This window comes from Bos javanicus, chromosome 26 (assembly GCF_032452875.1).
Source record: "Bos javanicus breed banteng chromosome 26, ARS-OSU_banteng_1.0, whole genome shotgun sequence".
Lineage (NCBI taxonomy): Eukaryota > Metazoa > Chordata > Mammalia > Artiodactyla > Bovidae > Bos > Bos javanicus.
The window spans coordinates 20771698-20789080 of record NC_083893.1 but is presented as its reverse complement, the minus strand read 5'-3'; the positions used below and the strand labels follow the sequence as shown (position 1 = coordinate 20789080).

Genomic DNA, 17383 nt, shown 5'->3' with positions numbered 1-17383 from the left:
CCTTGCTTACAACCCCATGCTTCTAGACTACCTCCCTACCCCCCAAAAATACCAATACAAATTAAATTGATAAATTTATTTATAAACAGATAAATGATAATTATCAGTTAAAGCACTTGTGTCATAAATTTCTGGTGTCATGTGCGTGAGATATCAGGATTAAGGTTCTGATATGGCTCATGTGGAAGCCTAGGTAAAGAGTGTGGTCAGTCTGCATAGAGCACAGAGTCCCTGGGCACTAGGATTCAGTGAGGACCTAAAACCTGCAGAGCCAGACTACTTATATTCAGACTCTAGGACTTTCTTATCATCTTATTCTTAATGCATTTCTTGTTCAAATATAAAATAAAAATTTAACCAGAAGCAACAAGCACTGTGGTGACTGGGATTAATTGTGCATAAATAAAAGGCTCAGGCTTACCCTAAGAGTCACCCCACTTCCTATTTTTCTATTCTCAAAATCTGGTCACCGTATTCCAGGAGTTCCTCATATTGTTGTTTTTGAAGTCTAGAAATGACCACCAAGTAGCCTCCATTCCTAAACAATCAGAATGCAAAAAACTCAATAACAGGGCTATATAAAATAAAATTATTCAACAAAATTATCTCTGAAGTGCTTTTTAGGGACTAAATTGTGACTTTAAAAAAAATTCACCTTTATTATATAGAAATAATCAACAGAATGACAGTCTGCAGATAGTAAAGCCTATCAAAACAGTCACTCAACAGAAAATAGGGAAACAAATCCTACTGTAAGGATTTCATAGAGATCTGGCATTACAAGAAAATATTCTGATTCTGCAGCTTTAAAAAAGCCAGTTCATTTCAAAGCCAATAGAGTGGGAGTTATGGCACACTTTTATTCTTGGTCACTAAAAGGCTTGTTGTGTCTGAACAGTAGCCATGTCTCCAGTGAGTTTCTTCTGTGGTCCTGTTGGAATGGGGAAAAGTCACTTGTAATTCTCAGGACCCCAAGCTCTGACCAATGGGATATTGAATCAGAAATTAAAGGGAAAATAGAAATACAAGACAAAGACCCTATTTTTCAGGAACAGCTAAGCAAACCAGTATGAAATCAGTGAGAGTGATTTAGTGCCTACCACTAAATGCAAAAATCTCACATTAGGAGTTATATAGTCTATAAATATACAAGTGTCAAAATTGTTGATATAAGTGATAAATTCTTTAGTAGGCTACAGATGACCAAGATGTGTGCAGACCTTTAAAGTTTATTAGAGAAATATGCTAAGGTTTTGGATGGAGAGGCTTGTTTAGGAGGCAAAGTCCCCTTGTGTGGGATTAGATTCTCAGAGGTGAGATAATACTGGATAGCTGGGGATGGGGCAGGGGGAGGTTGTATCTGGATGTGAATGCCAGGTTGCATTGAGGTGAAAACATAAGAACAGCCTTTTGGTAGCTTGGGCTTCCCTGGTAGCTCAGCTGGTAAAGAATCTGCCCGCAATGCAGGGTTTGATACCTGGGTTGGGAAGATCCCATGGAGAGGGGAAAGGTTACCCACTCCAGTATTCTGGCCTGGAGAATTCCATGAACTGTATAGTCCATGGGATCACAAAGACTCAGACACGACTGAGTGACTTTCATGAACACTTTCTTTTGGTAGCTTAGTAACTAAACCTCTTTGGAGAACATTCAGAGCAAGCTTATTTTCTTTTAATATATTTCAGGTAGTAAGAATAGGATTATTATAGAAAAAGCCTTGGTTAATAGGAAGAAGCCTTCATGTCCCATGGTAAACATTTGAGCAGGGGAAGAATATGATAAAATTGGTATGTTTATAGTCTTAGTTTGGTAGTTTGGAAGAGACAATGTCTGGGGAAAGTTTTAAAAGAAAGAGATGATGAGAGTCGGACTAGATGGTAGCAACGAGCAAGTGATGAATGGAATAAATGTTTTGAGAGAAATTACAGAACAAAAGGAAATTGACAGCATGGAGCTAGTTTTGGAGGGAAGATATATTTATTGGGAAATTGAAGAATCTTCACTAATAATGAGGACATTGAGTGCTTGCTGTGTGAAAGGCATTATATCAGGTTTTTGAAACAAAAAAGAGACGTGGTACCTGTCAGTATTGCATCTAATTCACTTCGTAAGAAGATAGACTTAATTTTTATAAAAAGAGCGTATAAATTGATACCCCAAATGATAATCCAGCATTCAAGTATGCTTGACTATAAAAGGCCTCATGATTTTGCCAGGTGCTTGGCTCTCCTGGTCTTATTTCACTTGGTCCAGTTGCATTCCTTAATCACCCCTACTCATGAAAGGGAGATTGACTTAAATGTTAAGAAAGTTAAAAAAAAATTAAAATCGGTAATCTACAAAATGAATAGTTCATAATTAGAAAATTAAAAGTTTGCTGCAAAACAATAGAGGAATTTGTTCACTGGGGTGAATCATAATAGGTTGAATTTTAGTTTCTTTTTTTTTTCAGAAACAAGCACTGTGCCCTGTCTTTTCCACTCCTCACCTTCTTCAGCAGCAAGACAGATGCTAACCGTTTAGTGTGTATTTTGTGATGATATCTTGAAACAACAATATTGAAATTACTGATTATTTTAAAAAACAAAGTCCTGATTACTTGAAACTCTTTTAAAATTTCATTATGATGTATTTTCAGGATAAGGATTGTTCAGGAGGGACTTTGAAGATTTCTTTCTTTGCTGATTTTTTATATTGAATATAACTTAGTGTGAACAATTAGATCTATTCAAAGGTTTCTAGTGGAAATGAATATGTTCTCCATCACTTATAAATAAATCCAGTGGCACAAACTTGTTGATAGTAGCATTTCTCAACCTTTTTGATCCTAGGATTCATTTACATTCTTAGAATTTTTGAGAACCTGAAGAGTACTTGCTTCTGTGAGTCTATTAATATTTACATTAGCTATTAAAGCTGAGAATTTTTTTAAATTATCAATTTATTTTTTAATGCATATTAACATTAACATGAATAACATTTTATGAAAAATAACTAGTTTCCTAAACAAAAAAATTTAGTAAGAATAGTAACATTTGTTTACATTTTTTGCAGATGTCTTTAATATTTGGTTTAGTAGAAGAAATCTAGGGAATTTCCTGGTGGTCCCTGGTGGTAGGACTCTGTGCTTTCGCTGCTGAGGGTGCAAGTTCAATCCCTGGTCGAGGAGCTAAGATCCTGCAAGCCATGCAATGCACTCAACAGTTTTTTAAAAATTTAATTTAAAAATAGGAGAAATCTAGATTATTTTATTTAAATCAGTATTCAGTTTGCCACATTACATTGTTTTGGATGAAGTGAAAAAAAAAATAATAGTTTTGACCTCATAGACCCTCTGAAAGATTCTTAGGGATCCACCCCCAGGGTTTTGAGGACCACATTTTGGAAACCACAGGTTTATAGGAATGTTCACTCTATTGTCACTAAATTGTCAAAAAGTGTTTATGCCTAGACTTGCATTCCCTTGAATTTGGTAGGTGTTTAAGATGATGAATTGCACTATTACTTATACCACTGTCTTCCAGGGGTAATAATGGAAGTCATTATCTCTGCTTCTCTTTTCTTTCTTTAGGTGACCTAGTGATTCTTGATGGCACTCTCACTGGTGGCTGGCTGCAGGGCCGAAACTGCTGGGGTGCCCGGGGCTTCTTCCCATCCTCGTGTGTTAGGGAGCTCTGCCTCTCCTCACAGAGTCGGCAGTGGCACTCACAGAGTGCTCTTCTCCAGATCCCCGAATATTCCATGGGACAAGCCCGGGCTCTGATGGGGCTTTCTGCCCAGCTGGATGAGGAGCTGGACTTCAGAGAAGGGGATGTGATTACCATTATTGGAATTCCTGAGCCAGGCTGGTTTGAAGGGGAACTAGACGGTCGAAGAGGCATTTTTCCAGAAGGTTTTGTAGAGCTTTTGGGGCCCCTGAGGACTGTGGATGAATCGGTCAATTCTGGAAATTGTGATGACTGCATTAGTAACGGTGAAATAGATACCAGTACAGGAGAGGAGAAAGAGCCAGAAGAGGACAGTGAGCAGCCGGGCACCTATGGAATTGCCCTTTACAGATTCCAGGCCCTGGAGCCAAATGAGCTGGATTTTGAAGTAGGTGATAAAATCCGAATCCTGGGCACCCTGGAAGATGGCTGGCTTGAAGGGTCACTGAAAGGCAGGACAGGCATCTTTCCTTACCGGTTTGTAAAGTTATGTCCTCAAACAAGGGTAGAGGAAACCATGGATCTGTCACAGGAGAGCGACCTCACCAACATTCCTGACACACCTTTGGATTGTTCAGAGAACTCCTTAGAAGCAGAAGGAAAAAGACATGAATTTCATGAGTATAAAGCAGAGGAGTCCAACTGTGTTATTTCTGAAACACCCACTTCTACCCTGGAGCACCTGACTTCTGAGTGTGAAGAAAATAAACAGTCTCATTGGGACACAGATCCCTCAGGAGGGCCCCCGGGAAGCCCAGGTGCGGGGCACGAGCAGCTTCTTGTCAAATGCTCTTCCACGACAGATCCTTCAGAGGTCGTCAATGGTGTTGCGTCCCAACCTCCAGTACCTTTTCATCCTGATTTGCAGAGAAACCAGTATTATTCTATGAGAGGAGGAAGCCACCCAAGCCCAGACCAGTATTCTGACTCTATTCCTCTAGAAGCAAGGACTCGAGACTACTCCAGCCTACCTCCCAGAAGAACTTCATACTCCCAGCCAAAAACCCTGCAGAAGCCAGGGCCACCTCTTCACAGCGCCTCTTCCCTCACTGCCTCCAGGGCAGTTAGACCCAGCCAGCTGAGCTCTCAGCTCCATGGCCTGGCAAGATGTGTGAAAAAGCACTGCACACCCAAAGAAAGTGCTTCCAGCTTTTGCTCCGCCCCAGACAGATCAGAGACGAAGCCTGGTCTGCAAGACAAGGCACCCGCCCTGGAAGCCATGACACGGTCACAAGGAGACGGCAGCACGGACCTGGATTCAAAGTTGACGCAGCAACTGATAGAGTTTGAGAAGAGCTTGTCAGGGCCCTTCCCAGAACCAGATAAAATCTTGCGCCACTTTTCAATCATGGACTTTAACTCCGAAAAGGATATTTTCCGAGGTTCCTCGAAGCTAATGACTCAGCAGGAGTTGCCCGAAAGGAGAAAAGCTCTAAGGCCCCCACCACCCCGTCCCTGTACTCCATCATCTACTCCTCCCCATGTGCCGGGAGACCAGAACCTGAGACTGGATCCACCCCTGGCAATGAGACCCTCTCGCCCAGCTCCCCTGCCTCCCTCGGCCCAGCAGAGAACAAATGCAGTACCCCCCAAGCTCTTAACCTGTAACCGTCCTGGCTGGGAGAGCCTAGAAAAGGAGGGCCCGGAGAATGTTGACAAGACTTTGGACCAGACTTCCCAGTGTCCCTTGGTCTTGGTGAGGATTCAGGAGATGGAACAGGACTTGGATATGTGCCGCAGGGCTCAGGAAGAGCTCAACTTACTGCTGGAGGAGAAGCAAGAGGAATCACTGAGGGCAGAGACCCTTCAAAATCTTGAGTTCTATGAGAATAACATTGAGAGTTTGAACATGGAACTCCAGCAACTTAGAGGTAAGTGATTAGAAGATAGTATATACTTATTTCTTGATACCCTCAAGTCCAAGTAACAGCCTACCCAAGTTTTTAGGGATATGTTACCATTTTTGATGGACAACTAAGGAATAATTTGCTTTTTATTTATTTATTTGGCTGTGCTGCATCTTCATTGCTGTGTGGGCTTTTCTCTGGTTTTGGCGAGCATGGGCTGCTCTCTGGATGTGGTCCAGGGACTTCTCATTGTGGCAGTTCTTCTTGTCGCAGAGTGCAGGCTCTAGAGCATACGGGCTTCAGTTGTGGCTCCTGGGCTCTCAGCACAGGCTTGGTAGTTGTGGCGCACGGACTTAGTTGTATTCACCAGAATACTGGTGTATTCTCCAGTTGTATTCACCAGACTGCCAGAAGAAATAGTTTATAAAGTAGGAAAAGAGTGAGACAACAGCAGCTGGTCTAGGGCACAAGGAGAGAGCATGACTGCATGCCCTTTGGCATACATGCTGGAAAGCTCTAAACCTATATCTCCTTAAGAAAGTCAGTAATAAAAAGCACTCTATGGATCTAGGAGTTGCAGGATCCTAATAAATAAAAGCTGGGTATTCCCTGGAAAAGGAAACGGCTACTCACTGCAGTATTCTTGCCTGGAGGACCCCAAGGATGGAGGAGTCTGGAGGGCTTCAGTCCATGGGGTCTCAAGAGTCGAACACAACTGAGCAACTTCACTTTCCTTTAGATCTCTAAAAGTGAATGAAAAAAAAAATCCAAGAAGAAAGAGTATTATTGGAAGATCAGAAATTGAGTAATTTTCTGACAGATGGAAAGCAAATGGATTACAGAAAGAAAGGAAACCTCTGTCTAAGATATGCTCAGGCAAGAATTGCTGTGCCAGTGGGCATAGTTCTGTGGGAACTCCAAAATCAGGGGTACGATTCTGGGAGGGTGTCCTGGAGCACTTGCAGGGTGATGAATTAGAGACCAGCCAGGTCACTGGACCCACAGGTCATTTGTGGCAGCGGCAACATTTGCTCTCAAGGTAAAGCACGAGGGTGAGCCCTTAGACATGTCCTCAAGAGGGCGTTCATTTAATATGAGTATCGGAACTCTTGGGGGAATGCCAGGTAGCTTGATGACTTCCGAGGGCCTAAAAAGGAATCCGAAGGGAACACTGGCTCAGTGCTATATCCTCAAAGATACAGCAAGCTTCAGATTCTCCATCACCTTCTATACATACAGTTTTTGAGATACACTTGTAAACCATTCTTGCATTAGATGTACAGGTGGCAGAACAAAAGTCTCTCAAATTCCAGGTGGCAATAATTTCTCAATAATGATACTTTCTAGAATTAGTAGTGTTCCAGAGAAATGTTATATTCAACATTCCAGTAATGGACAGGTACTAACGGATGAAACTGTTCTTCTTTTTTTATTCCACTGACCTTTCTTTTTTTCAATGTATTTCTTTTCTTTTTGGCTGCACTGAATCTTCGTTGCTGCGCCAGGACTTTCTCTAGTTGGGGCAAGCGGGGCTGCTCCTGCTTGTGGTGCACAGGCTTCTCATCGCAGTGACTTCTCGCGTTGTAGAGCGCAGGCTCCAGGTGTGTGGGCTTCAGTAGTTGTGCTGCACAGGCTTAGTTCCTCCGTGCCACGTGGAGTCTTGCCCAACCAGGGATTGAACTCGTGTTCCCTACATTGGCAGGCAGATTTCTTAACCACTGGCCCACCAAGGAAGTCCTGTTCTACTGACCTTCTTTTTCAGAACTAATTTAATAATTCAGCTGGTGTTCCTTCTATTTTTTTTTTAATTCTAAAAGTTCTGTACAATGAAAGACCCACAGTAGGTGGTTATAGTCTTCATCACAAAGACTTTTCTTTATCTGACTCCACCATATACAGTATTGGCAGTGTTACTGTTGAACTGATTGATTTTTAGTAGGTGTATTATTTGTATCAATTGCTAATATGATGAAATTACTTATTTCTTGCAGTCACTGATAGTGCCTCTTAAGGTCGTCTTTTTCTGTCTTCATAAAAAAGTACATCCAGCAATATAAGCAGTCCCTTGGAAGAGGCAGAAATTAATCAGTTTGAACACCAGCCTTTAACCCTCCAGTACAGTCCCATACAATCTCTAATCTTGAACTTTAAGGCATAAAATTTAAAACTTTTAAGAAATTAGGTATTTTTGGCGGGATTTGGTCTTCGTTGTTGCATGTGGGCTTTCTCTAGTTGCAGCGAGTGGGGGCACTCTTCCTTGCAGTTCACAGCCTTCTCATTTCAGTGGCTTCTCTTGTTGCTGAGCATGGCTCTAGGGTGAGTGGGCTTCAGTAGCTGTGGCGCACAGGCTTAGTTGCTTCGCAGTGTATGGAATCCTCCCAGACAAGGGATTGAACCTATGTCCCCTGCATTAGCAGATGAATTCCTAACCACTGGACCACGAGGGAAATCCTTAAAGAACTTTTGATATAGTATTTGTCTAATCCTGATTAATATTTAGTTATTTGTATACCTCTCCATGAAAATTTTAAGCCTATTGAGAAGACAGCTCCTGTGTGATAGTGGGTGTGACGTTTCCCACACACCTGGTGTGTTCAACATAAGTAGTAGACTCAGTAAATACTTGATGAGTTGAGTTGAGTTTAACTGAATGAAATTGAAGTTTCTGCTCTACCTTCCAGAGCTTTCGAAGATCTCCTACCTCCACTGTTTCTTTGAACTTGGACTGCTAGGGAGCTAGGGACTATTGGTGCTAAGATTCTGGTCTCCTTGTTAGATATAGTTAATAGTAGCAAAGTAGTCCAGTGGTGAGCCAAAATTAGGTTATTTAAAAAAAAAAATTAGGTTCTTTGTAGCTATTGCTCCTTCTTTGTTTAATAAGAAAATGAATGGGCAGATGCCTAGCTATGCGTATGGTATGGTAGGTATTTAATAGGAGTTTGAGAAATTAGAAAAAATATATTTAAGAAACACTTCTAATTGCAAGACTTAAGTATAGGAAGAAGGAGTATGACTTTATTTATTTGAACTGTAGTCACTTGGGGGCTCTGGTTTGTGCTTGGTGGTTTTAGAGCAGAATATACATGACTCTTTTGTTTACATTCAACTCCATTTTATGGGTATCAGTGTGAGTCTAGTTAGACCAACAGGGAATGCACTGAATGGATTCAGTTTAAGTATAGGATGGTGTATGGATTTCCATGAGAGCTCACACATAAATGTATATAGCCTTTATACTATTCTTCATATGGCTCCTTCTTAAGACTCTGGAATTATGAAGTCATGAGGACTCATTTACTAGAAGCTCTATTTTTTTTTCCCCCCCAAATCTGATGTGTTACCTTTTATAGTTTTCTGTTCCTGCAGGTATCTTTCAGCTCAGTTTTTATTTTCTTTACATATGGTAAGGATAGTTGTTTTATAGTCTGTGGGGGATGACAGAAGATGAGATGATTGGATGGCATCACCAACTCAATGGACATGAGTTTGAGTAAACTCCAGGAGTTGGTGATGGACAGGGAGGCCTGGCATGCTGCGGTCCATGGGGTCGCAGAGTTGGACATGACTGAGTGACTGAACTGAACTGATGATAATTTCAAGGTATTAAGTCTTACTGGGAGTGTTTTTAATGTCACATGGTTCTCATTCATGTGGTCTACACTCATCATGTGTCTGGTTATCTTTTTCTGTGTGCTAGTCATAGTGTTTGGAAAATATCAAGATCTGAGATGAATTAAGACATGACTCCAGAGAGGATTTGCATTTATTTCTGTCAGTTGCTTGTGGTCAGCCAGTGTTTCCAAATTCCTGAAGGATAGTAATTGTGAGGTTCTGAAACAAGAAATTGGAATTCCTGGTAATTCCTAAAGTTATAAATTATTCTGTATTTTCTTAAAGGCTCTTTATATTTTGTTAATAATAGTGATAACTGTAAAAATTAATAGTGAACAGTTTTTCCGTTAGGATTATACTAAAAGTTTCAGAGATTTTATGTGTATATATATATATGAGATAAATGCATGTGTTATTATGAACCAAAATATTAGATTATGTATCTTAATAACATGTAAAATTATTCTCTAGCTGATAATAAACTTTGAAATATTTTTTACTTTTTACATTAATTTTGGATTTGTAAAGAAGTTGCAAAAATAGTAGAGCTCCCCTATGCTTTCACTCAGCTTCCCCTAACCCTAATATCTTACATAATCATAAAATATTGATATTTATCAGAATTAGAAAATTAATATAATAGGTATCTGATAATATAAAATATTAAAAGAAGGGAATATTAACAAAATAAATGTTAAAAAGTTTAAAAACTATAAAATAATACCACAGATATTTAATATTTAAAAGTGATTTTTAAAACAAAATTTTAAATACACAAGCATTAGTTACCCTATCTGATGGCTGATGGTATTGGTCTTTGTTTTGTGACTGATGTCTCAGACATAGAAAGTTTCTGTTGATGTTGGTTGAATTGTTGAGTGTATCCAAAAGCGTCTTCGGTGGGGCCACTAGGGCACACGTTGCTTTGCATAAGCTCGTACTCTTTTTTTTTTTTTTTTGTACAGACAGGTTTTCTTTTTTATTTTCTAGCAACTATTTGTATTTATTTTTTTTTTAATTTGATAATGCTTTATTTTTTTTTTATTTTAAAAAGCAGGAGGAGTAATATTTTTAGAGGTCGTAGTACTTCTATCATTATATTCAAACTGAAGATCATCGAAAAGGCAGAGGTCATGAGTCACCACAAGAATTTTCACATTTTAGAAAACATAAATGAACATTGAAGGAAGTAAAGCTCTATCTTCAAGTTTTCCAATGCTTCCAGTTTGATGCTAAAATTATTGGCTTTGTGTTCAATGCAGCGACCTGGTAAATCAATGAAGTTGTATTACAATTTGTAGTACCCTCACTTTTGTTTTCTTTCCTATTTGACTATCATTTGTAAGGAAATCAACAGTTGATTTGCAGTGTTTTAATTCCTGCTGTACAGTAAAATGATTCAGTTATTCATATATACATTCTTTCTTTCTTAAGAGATGTGCACCATTTTTAAAGACTTTATTGGATTTGTTATAATATTGCTTCTATTTTATGTTTTGGGGATTTTTGGCCAAAAGGTGTGTGGGATCTTAGCTCTGCTACCAGGGATCGAATCCACACCCCCTGCTTTGGAAGGTAAAATCTTAACGACTGGACTGCCAAGGAAATCCCTATTCTTTCTATTTATTAACAATTAAAATATTCTGTCTGCTTGCTATGATTTTGACTTCGCCATTGAAAGCAATGTTGTTTTGCTAATTCAAATTTTAGACAATAAGTTTGTGACAATATTCACATCTTAAAAAAATTTTTATTGAAATAGTGTACAACATATTAATTTCATTGGAAAGACCCTGATGCTGGGAAGGATTGAAGGCAAAAGAAGAAGGGGGTGGCAGAGAATGAGATGGTTAGATAGCATCAGTTAGTCAGTTCAGTTGCTCGGTCATGTCCGACTCTTTGTGACCCCATGGACTGCAGCACACCAGGCTTCCCTGTCCATCACCAACTCCCGAGCTTGCTCAAACTCATGTCCATTGAGTCAGTGATGCCATCCAACCATCTCATCCTCTGTTGTCCACTTTTCCTTCTGCCTTCAATCTTTCCCAGCATCAGGATCTTTTCCAATGATTCAGTTATTTGCATCTTTACAGCATCAGACTTTACTTCCATCACCAGTCACATCCACAACTGGATGCTGTTTTTGCTTTGGCTCTGTCTCTTCATTCTTTCTGGAGTTATTTCTCCACTGATCTCCAGTAGCGTATCGGGCACCTACCAACCTGGGGAGTTCATCTTTCAGTGTCCTATCTTTTTGCCTTTTCATACTGTTCATAATTAGTTTGATTAGTTTTCTGTGATTGTGGTTTTATTATTTTTTTTGCCTTTTCATACTGTTCATGGGGTTCTCGAGGCAAGAGTACTAAAGTGGTTTGCCATTCCCTTCTTCAGTGAACCACGTTGTGTCAGAACTCTCCACCAAGACCCATCTGTCTTGGGTGGCCCTACACTCATGGCTCATGGCTTGAGTTAGAAAGGCTGTGGTCCATGTCATCAGTTTGATTAGTTTTCTGTGATTGTGGTTTTCATTCTGTCTGCCTTCTGATGGCATCACTGACTCACTAGATGAGAATTTGAGCAAACTTCAGGAGATAGTGAAGGACAGAGGAGCCTGGCGTGCTACAGTCCATGTGGTCACAAAGAGTTGGACACGACTTAGCCACTAAACAACAGCAGAAACATACTGCATAATAGTTCAGTACTAATATTTGCATCTCCTCTGCATTTCTTTTGTTAAAATACTTGAACTATAGTTAAAAATACTTAAATGAACTACAATCTGGAGCAAATACAAGCACTGGGAAAAACTTAGCAAACGTATTTGGCTAGTATTAAAATAATAGAGGGCTTCCTTGGTGGCCCCGTGGTAAAGAATCCACCTGCCAATGCAGGAGACGCAGGTTTGATCCCTGGGTCAGGAAGATCCCCTGGAGCAGGAAATGGCAACCCACTCCAGTATTCTTAGCTGGAAAATCCCATGGACAGAGGAGCCTGGCAGGCTACTGTCCACAAGGTTGCAGAAGAGTTGGGCATTGCTTAGCGACTAAACAACAACAAAATAATAGAATGTTTGCCTCTGAGCAAGATTTAACACAGCACAGAATCATGAGTCAGACTTGCCAATTTAAGGACTTAATTTTGCTTCTAAAATTTTATATTTCTTGGACCATCACTTACAAGGCTTATAGAAAGTATACTGTGCAAATAAGCTTATTAATATTTATTTTAATTGCAAGAGTGACTCATTGTTAGCACACAGGGCCACTGAAACACACAAGCTTTATAAATACATTCATGGCATAGCAACGGCTACAAACAGCACTAACTGATAGATGCTGATCACTTTTCTTTGTGCTCTTGTCCTGGTCAACCGTAATCTTCACTCTGTGTGCAGTGTTTCTGCCTGTGGGCTTCCCTGGCAGCTCAGGGATAAAGAATCCACCTGCAGTATAGGAGGTGTTTGGTCCATGGGTCTGGAATATCCCTTGGAGGGGGAAATGCAACCCGCTCCACTATTCTTGCCTGGAAAATCCTGTGGACAGAGAAACCTGGCAGGCTACAGTCTTTGGGGTCGCAGAAGAGTTGAACGTGACATTTTCTGTGTTGCGAAAGCAACTTGACATTGGTTGTTGTTGTTCAGTCACTAAGTTGTGTCTGACTATTTGTGACCCCGTGGACTGTAGCATGCCAGACTTCCCTGTCCTTCACTGTCTCTTGGGAGTTTGCTCAAAGTCATGTCCATTGAGTCAGTGATGCTATTCAACCATCTCATCCTCTGTTATCCCCTTCTCCTCCTGCCCTCAATCTTTCCCATCATCAAGGTCTTTTTAGATGAGTCAGTACTTCCCATCAGGTGACCAAAGTATTGGAACCCTAGCTTCAGCATCAGTCCTTCCAGTGAATATTCAGGAGTGATTTCCTTTAGGATCAACTCATTTGATCTCCTTGCAGTCCAAAGGACTCTCAAGAGTCTTCTCCAGCAGCACAGTTCAAAAGCATCAGTTCTTCTGCCCTCAGCCTTCTTTATGGTTGAACTCTCACATCCGTACATGACTACTGGAAAAACCATAGCTATATGAACCTTTGTCACCAAAGTGATGTCTCTGCTTTTTAATATGCTGTCTAGTTTTGTCATAGCTTTTCTTCCAAGGAGCAAAGTGTTCTTTAATTTCATGGCTGCAGTCACTGTCTGCAGTGATTTTGGAGCCCAAGAAGATAAAGTCTCTCACTGTTTCCACTTTTTCCCCATCTATTTGCCATGAAGTGAGAGACCAGATACCATGATCTCAGTTTTGGGAATGTTGAGTGTTAGACCAGCTTTTTCACTGTCCTCTTTCACCTTCATCAAAAGGCTCTTTAGTTCCTCTTTGCTTTCTGCCATTGCTAAGTCACTTCAGTCATGTCCGACTCTGTGCGACCCCAGAGACGGCAGCCCACCAACCAGGCTCCACCGTCCCTGGGATTCTCCAGGCAAGAGCACTGGAGTGGGTTGCCATTTCCTTCTCCAATGCATAAAAGTGAAAAGGGAAAGTGAAGTCGCTCAGTCCTGTCCGACTCTTCGCGACCCCATGGACTGCAGCCTACCAGGCTCCTCCATCCATGGGATTTTCCAGGCAAGAGTACTGGAGTGGGGTGCCATTGCCTTCTCCTTTCTGCCATTAGGGTAGTATCATCTTCATATTTCTCTCAGCAATCTTGATTCCAACTTGTGATTCATTCAGGCAGGCATTTCACATGATGTACTCTGCATAGAAGTTACATAAGCAGGGTGACAATATATAGCCTTGATGTACTCCTTTCCCAATTTTGAACCAGTCTGTTTTTCCATGTCCAGTTCTAACTGTTGCTTCTTGACCTGCATACAGATTTCTCAGGAGGCAGGTAAAGTGGTCTGGTATTCCCATCTTTCAGAAGTTTCCACAGTTTGTTGTGATCTCACAGTCAAAAGCTTCAGCTTAGTGCAGCAGAAGTAGATGTTTTTCTGGAATTCTCTTGCTTTTTTTTCTTTTTTTATGATCCAATGGATGTTGGCAATTTGATCTCTGGTTCCTCTGCCTTTTCTAAAAGCAACTTGAACATCTGAAAGTTCTTGGTTCACATACTAGTGAAGCCTAGCTTGAAGGGTTTTGAGCACTACCTTGCTAGCATGTGAAATCAGTTAAATTTTGCAGTAGTTTGAACATTCTTTGGTGTTGCCCTTCTTTGGGATTGGAATGAAAACTGACCTTTTCCAAACCTGTGACCAACTGCTAAGTTTTCCAAATTTGCTGACATATTGAGGGCAGGACTTTAACAGCATCATCATTTAGGATTTGGAATAGCTCAACTGGAATTCCATCACCTCCACTAGCTTTGTTCATAGTAATGCTTCCTATGGCCCACATTCCAGGATGTCTGGCTCTAGGTGAGTGACCACACCATTCTGGTTATCCAGGTCATTGAGACCTTTTTTGTACAATTCTTCTGTGTATTCTTGCCACCTCTTCTTAATCTCTTCTGCTTCTGTTAGGTCCTTGCCATGTCTGCCCTTTATTATGCCCATCTTTACATGAAATGTTCCCTTGGTATCTCCAGTTTTCTTGAGGACATCTCTAGTCTTTTCCATCTATTGTTTTCCTCTCTTTCTTTGCATTGTTCACTTAAGAAGGCTTTCTTATCTCTCCTTGCTATTGTCTGGAACTCTGCATTCAGTTGGATATATACAGGGTAGAACATTAGGAGGCATATTTGTGAGTATAGTGTATTGAGGAATGACATGTTATAGTGGACTTCAGGATGGTGTCAGTTCAGTCACTTATTCATTCAGCAAATGTTGGTGCCAGGCACTGTGTTAAGGACAAGGTACATAATAACAAACATAGATGCTGTCTGCTTTCCAGGAGGTTCTGGTCAAGTGAGTTGCTAATTAATAATTAAAGTCCACATCTAAAACACAGTACCAAGAGTTCCTTGGTGGTTTGGTGGTTTAGTGCTTAGGATTCTGGGCTTTCACTGCTGTTGCCCAGGTTCAATCCCTGGTCAAGGAACCGAGATCCACAAGCCATGTGTCATGGTCAGAAGAAAACCAAAATAGAACAACAGCAACAAAAAAGGGTACCTTCAAATCTGATAGTTTGGCTTCTGAAGCAGTAGAAATACTCAGGGTTAGTCCAAAATTTCAGATTTCCCTGTATATGTTTCTTTTAGAAACATTGATTAGGAATACATCCTGTAGTCTTGAGAGAATCTCATTTTAACATATCATAGTTCTTTTCTACCTCTAGGAGAGGTTCGCATGCTTGAATTTGTCAGGGCTGTACATTCATTTCTTTACTCAGCAAGTATTTCTTGAGCACATACTATGAACCAGGCACTGGCTGTACACTGATCAATGAAAAGGATATAGTAGTATCATTCATATTTGTGTATCTTTGAGACTCTAGTGAGCATACTGATATTAACCTGTGTTTATCACACTGTCTGTCTCTCTAGCTGCCTTTGAATCATGGCTGTAGTTACTTTTCATGTGGGCCATGACCCTGTTTATCTAAATCAGTGCAGTGGATGATAATTTGTAGAGTTAGCTTCTTCCATTTGGAATCTTGCTCCTAAACTTTTCCCTTTAAGGTAATGCTAAGAGGAAGGTTGAGCAGAGACTCTCGGGGTGATTTTTATTTTTTTTTTTATTTTATTTTTTTTTCCAGTCTCAGTCCGTTCTCAGAACACGCTCCATCACCTAGTTCCCAGAACTCAGATTGCTCAGTGGTCACGTCATCATCCACCAGGGCTTGCAGGGACCACCCTAACGTCACCCAAATCTTAGCCTAACTGCCTCCCCCTAACCTCCCAGCCCCCGGGTCCCTGGCCCCATTTCTCCTGACACATTTTCATAATCCTCTCAGGCTCCGGGCCAGCGGCGCCGTCAGCCATGGGGCCCGATCATATAAGGAAAATACTGCGGCCTCATCCGGGGGCTGCATCGTGGACCCGGGGGCGACCCTGTCCCCTACGCCACTCGCTACACTTGGGGTGATTTTTAATTTGAATTTTAAATGACTGTTGCATAGGTAGTGCTTTGTTGTTGTTGAGTCACTCAGTCATATCTGACTCTTTGTGACCCCACGTCCTGCAGCACACTAGGCTTCCCTGTCCTTCACAGGTGGCGCTAGTGGTCAAGAATCTGCCTGCCAATGCAGGAGACGAAGGAGATGCGGATTGGATCCCTGGGTTGGGAAGATCCCCTAGAGGAGGAAATGGCAAACCACTCCAGTATTCTTGCCTGGAAAATTCCATGGGCAGAGGTTCCTGATGGGCTGCAGTCCATGGGGTCGCAGAGAGTCGGACACGACTGAGCACGCACACATCTCACACATTAAGTCAGAATATGTTTTTCAGAAAAGTAATGTTTTCAGCAAGATACTGGGTGAGATTTAATATCCACTACAGAGAGTCATTAGGTTTAGAGAATGATCGATATGGAATAATAATCTCTGTACACTGAAGTGATACGTAATAGTCCAGACAGATTTTTAAAAACTTAAAAGTATAGTTTTTCTACGTATAGAAGCAATTTATTATTCTGAAGACTTCTTGGAATGCCTCAGTTGTAAGAATTCTTAAACTAGTAAAAGAAAAATAGAGTTTTAAAGCTAAGGCATTTTGTAGTCTTTCAAGATATAAATGTTTTTGTAAAATAAATAATGATTTTTCTTTCTAATAATTAAAAATACAAACATAATTTAAAAAACAAATAAATAGTATCCTCAGCTTGTGTAACATCTAGTTTAGGGTGTTGGCTCAGTAAAAATTAGCTCAGTTACTTAAAATGGATTTTTTTCTTGGTATGAAACAGCAACCGTAGTCAGAAGCCGTTTGGGGTCTGTGATTCAGGACAGAAGCTAGTTTTCCTCTTAGGATAGATGGTTTAATGTCTGTCAAGATATATAGCTGGAAATGGTTAATTTAGTTATAATTAGCCTGTGAATCCCTGTTTCTTGCAGTTTGTAGTGTAGGTTTGTGAACATTTCCTCACCCTCAGCTCCAGGAAGAGGGGTGGAAAAGCTGTAAAAGCTCCAGGGTTTTAGATTTCATCCAGGCTTTGCAGCACTTAGTGAAAGGACCCGCCTCCTGCCGCAGCCAAAAGCGTTCCTGCTGCCACTGGCTAGTTACCTGAGTGTGGGGACTCCTGTGTTTACTTTATCAGATGCATTCAGCAGCAAGACCCCAAAGAGGAAGAAC

General features: G+C 40.7%; 1 protein-coding gene and 2 non-coding genes across 5 annotated transcripts in view; 1 reads left to right on the top strand and 2 right to left on the bottom strand.

The window, feature by feature from the left end:
- Nucleotides 1–17383, top strand: part of DNMBP (dynamin binding protein) — a 116932-nt gene that overhangs the window by 39482 nt on the left and 60067 nt on the right. For all 3 annotated transcript variants that reach the window (XM_061403085.1, XM_061403084.1, XM_061403086.1), the window contains exon 4: nucleotides 3572–5578. In XM_061403085.1, coding sequence (XP_061259069.1) covers nucleotides 3572–5578 — 2007 coding nt within the window. The remainder of the gene's footprint in view (nucleotides 1–3571; nucleotides 5579–17383) is intronic.
- LOC133239698 (small Cajal body-specific RNA 18) lies at nucleotides 15847–15929 on the bottom strand. The gene has a single exon (XR_009733944.1). It is a non-coding gene; the product is annotated as a small Cajal body-specific RNA 18 (non-coding RNA).
- LOC133239703 (small Cajal body-specific RNA 17) lies at nucleotides 15997–16139 on the bottom strand. The gene has a single exon (XR_009733948.1). It is a non-coding gene; the product is annotated as a small Cajal body-specific RNA 17 (non-coding RNA).